Genomic DNA, 4,405 nt, shown 5'->3' on the forward strand with positions numbered 1-4,405 from the left:
TAGCAGTTAATAAAGTCCACCTGGTTATTAGTACTGACAACTATTATCAAAGTCCCCCGTGTGTGAATCAGTCTCAAAGTTAGCGGTTAATAAAGTCCCCCGTGTGTGGATCAGTCTCAAAGTTAGCGGTTCTTTCTTCATATTTATAAAATGTACACATGAACTTGTTTTAATTCTAGTGACTAAAAATACGGAATGATTTAATTTGTCCAACGATACCCTATACATCAAGTAAACATACCAAGTAATTTTATTTTATTACACAAACTTTTAAAAGATATGACCTATATAATAACACCATAAAATAGAATAAGACTATATTGTTACGTCTCCGTTCGTTAGTTAATTTTCCGTAAAAATTATTTCCGAAGAAACTCTAACGATACAAGTCCTTTCTTAAATAAAACTGGTTTATTCTTTCTGAATACAACTTTGCAATACACTTAATTTCAGCAGTCGCCGTATAACCAACGCTATAACTCAAAACGAACGTCTCACGTGCCCAACAATATTCTCTGTCCGCATACATTCAATTACTCATTACATTATTGCCGTCACGTTGTGACCGTCTTATATATAAAAGAATACCGAGATCTAGTAAACTCTCGATATTTCAGGAAGGGACGTGAACGTTCGAGAAAGCTTGTGGCGTGATACTAGCGTTACGTGACCTCCGATGTCGTAACAATATCAATAAATCCATTTTTGCGTACAAAGCGCCACAGGTCATGAAGATTTTATTTACGAAACAGTATTGGTTAGGCATATTGTGAAGACTCTCATATTATAGGAATCTTGAGAGTTAAAAATGAAAATCATCTCTCATTATTCATAAAGGATTATGAGAGTGGGGGTTAAGCCTCATTTTTCCCTAAACCTATCTCGCTGATTTTGTAGGTAGTTCATTAAAGCTGTTTTTTAATAAAACACAATATACAGGATAAATTAGATTAGCAATGTATATATATATATTATAGCTCAACTATGATAGAGGCTTTAGAGGTAATAACTGCTACAAAAATGAGATTATACTGAATTGCGTTGGCTCTACTCCCCACAAAATGAGCACCCCCCATCACCCAAATGAATTCTAGAAATGCTCCTGTTCTCGCCTATATTTATTTTCACTGTCATTGTCGGTGTTTATTAATAACTAATTTATCTTGCAATGACAATACTTTAAAACAATTGTTTTATTTTGATATATTTTGTGTATTAATTGATTATCCAAAATTGTTATTTGTCAAAGTGCTGCTCTCTAGTGGCGCAGCAGCAAGTCTGTGTGCTTATTACTCTATTTTAGTGTATTTTAGGGAAAATATGTGTACTAATAACTTAGAAGAAAAATTCTAAATATGAATGATTTCGAAATAAAAACAGTACAATTTTTGATGTAAGGTGCTAAACAAAAAATATTCTCCCTCTAGTGACAATGTTCCCTGTTTATACTGATAAATGGAGGAAATGAACAGGAAAAGAACATACGCGTGCTCTAAGTTCCTGGAATTCGATGTTATTAGGGAAGAGAAAAGTTCTAGAATTATTCTCTGTAGTGTAAGTAATGGCGTAGTGTGGAAAGCTCGTGATCAAATCTGTTGTGTTTACGAAATAGTAACTCACCTTGATATTTATCTGTTTAATAACAATAAAACAAAAGTGCGGGAAACTAATATTTAATCAAGCAGGGAAACTTTGTTTATAGTAGTTATAAAAACAATAATTCAGATCCAGATATGGACGATGTTTTCCAGTGGTGTAAGGAGGGAAATGGCTTTCAGGTCCGTGTTTGGTTGGACGACCCCGAACACGACATGAACCAAGGGTAAGCGTGATTTGGTATCTCAAATTTTTATATTTTTTTCAAAGTTTTAAAATTTCATGAATTATAAGTGACGTGGCAAAGCTTATTTTTTTCTATCGTTGTAATATTTTAGTAGCCTTTTATTTAGAACACCCCCATTTCGAAACGTGGCTTTTGTTGCGCCTCCCCCCACACCCGTATAACCTAATCATGTAAATACTGAACGTGACAATTTCTCATGTTAATATATTATTTATTAGTAGTGATATTTGTACAGTAGTTTTACAAATGTATATATTTTTTAACTTGTACTTTCTGATTACATGCTCCAATAGTTATAGTTGGGCCACCCACAGTTTATTCACCATAGGCCTAATTATTAGTTAATAACTACTTTGTTTTTATATTTTATGCTTTTATTTATTATTTGTTATAATTAAATACTAAGAAGGTTATGTTCTTCTAACATGAAAACTATTGATGTCCGATGTTACCTTGAGTATGTTATGTTTCGATTTTCAAACGAGTTACGTTTAAATTTGTAGTACTAGTCGATCTGGTGGACTATAAATTTAGAGTTTGAGGAATAACAATTGCCGAGTAACCCTTAAAGAAGTTGTTTTCGAATGTCCCAGGAACTTCGACGTCGGCAATATTTACGAATAGGGGTTTGAGTGTATTGAGGTTTATTTGCATAGATAAGTAAATAGCGCTTAAATGAAGTTACCTAAATAAATAGGGACTGTTTAAAATAACTAGCTAGAGCAGAGGTGGGTGTAGGAGGTCATAACTTGGAAGTTGTAATATGTGAAACTAGTATATTAAATAGTTCAGAAATAGACAACAATAATTATTTTTTTTATTTTCAATCAAAATAAGAACTCTTTGCGTTAGGCTTAACGAACTGAAGGCTTTGGTTACTACCAGCACGTTGGGAGTAGGTAGTGTTATAAAGTATCGGGTGAAAATGATAGTTCGTCCTCGTGGGTGGGGGGTCGTTTGTTAGAAATGGTGTGAACGAAATCATATCAGAGAAGTTAAGAAAAAATCTGAACGTAGCATATGGTTGGCTGTGATTTTTACCTTAAATTTTAAGAACTGTATTCGCGTCCTGTTGCTGCAAACAAGCGCTTCGCTCTTTAGGCCATGTATGCGTTAACTCAAACCCAACTTTTCGATTAAAGTAGCCCAAAAGTTGGCGGATGGGTGCTTTATAATAGCCGTCAACAACTTAGTTTATTAGCTCAATATTATGGAGGGCTATTCGCAGGTAGCTCTTGTTTCGCAAAAATTCCCAAACAAACAACATGTACCGATACTTTTAATATACTGTTACGTCTCTGTTTGTTAATTAACTTCCCGTAACTTCGTTCCGACGAAACTTTAGCGACAGAAGTATTTACTTAATAAAACTGGTTTATTCTTTCCGAATACAACTTTACCGATACACTTAACTTCAACAATCGCGCTAAACAAACGCTATAACAACGAACGTGCTCAATAATACTTCTGACTGCAGATCAATTACTCACTACCTACACACACATTACATTACCTTCTTTTATATACCAGCGTACCCTATTTCTAGTAAGAACTTGAACATTCGTCAAAGTACATGATAGTTCTAGAAACGTTGCGTCACAGTGTCATGTGACTCGCTGACGCAACAATACCGATCGTAGTATTGATTGCCATGATGATTTGTTGAAACTGTTAAAATGACAGAGTATTTGAATTCCAACTGTATCAACTCATTTATTTCTGTTTCTTTTGAAACAAGATTAAAAGTTCATGAGAATAGTGTCCCTGATTTTGGCAAAATCTACCTTCGTAATCTGGAGAAATTTGAGAAGGTTTAATTGAAAAATGGCCTGGTGGTTAAGGCGTTCGCCCTGTCCAGGCTCGCCGACAGGGGAGGGGGCAACTGCCCAGGGGCTCGGGCGAATGAAACCTGGTTATGCCGTAAAGCATCTTTAGGCTATATCTTCATTTAATGATAAAAATCATAGTTTTTGGCTTTTCTTTGCATATAGACGCTTGATATATTAAAAACGACTGAAATAATAATTTGAGTAATAATTGATATGTATTTGTTACTTTATAGATTTGATAGATATTTGTTTTTACTTATACTGTGAGATAAAAATGGCTGCTGCTATGATTTAGTCTGTTTATGAGCTTGTTGCTTTGCTTGTTGAGGATCTTCTTTTTAATAAATTCTTGAAAATGGTAAAAAAGAGAGAGAGAGAAAGAGGCCCGGCGAGGATGTTTGCCCCGGGGCCCCTGCTGGCTCTTGACGTTCCTGGACCTGTCTGTAGTTAATCGGTTATTTTGTGAGGTAAAACAAGAGTTGCCCAATAGCTGGCGGCGTGTGCTGTTGACTAGATGTCCTTGTATATTTTTGTACGAAAATTCAGAAATGTCAGGTTTTGAAATTTGATCTTTTTATCGTTTGTAAATTCCACCACCAACTTCACCCAGACAGGTGATTTAGGTTCCTGAGAAGACATTAGTCTTGTTACTATTTTAACGCGTTTCTAAATTCTTAAGCTAGTTAATCCCACACACACACACACACACACACACACACACACACACACACAC

General features: G+C 35.0%; 1 protein-coding gene across 1 annotated transcript in view; it reads left to right on the top strand.

Moving 5' to 3' along the window:
* Positions 1–1,502: 1,502 nt before the first annotated feature.
* The window catches only part of LOC106475962 (integrin-linked protein kinase-like), a gene marked incomplete at its 3' end in the record, with an annotated part of 10,431 nt that continues 7,528 nt past the window's right edge, over positions 1,503–4,405 (top strand). The window contains exon 1 of the mRNA XM_013936637.1: positions 1,503–1,822. Within this exon, the coding sequence (XP_013792091.1) occupies positions 1,734–1,822 (89 nt within the window). The remainder of the gene's footprint in view (positions 1,823–4,405) is intronic.

Source organism: Limulus polyphemus, unplaced genomic scaffold (genome assembly GCF_000517525.1).
Source record: "Limulus polyphemus unplaced genomic scaffold, Limulus_polyphemus-2.1.2 Scaffold9518, whole genome shotgun sequence".
Classification (NCBI taxonomy): Eukaryota; Metazoa; Arthropoda; class Merostomata; order Xiphosura; family Limulidae; genus Limulus; species Limulus polyphemus.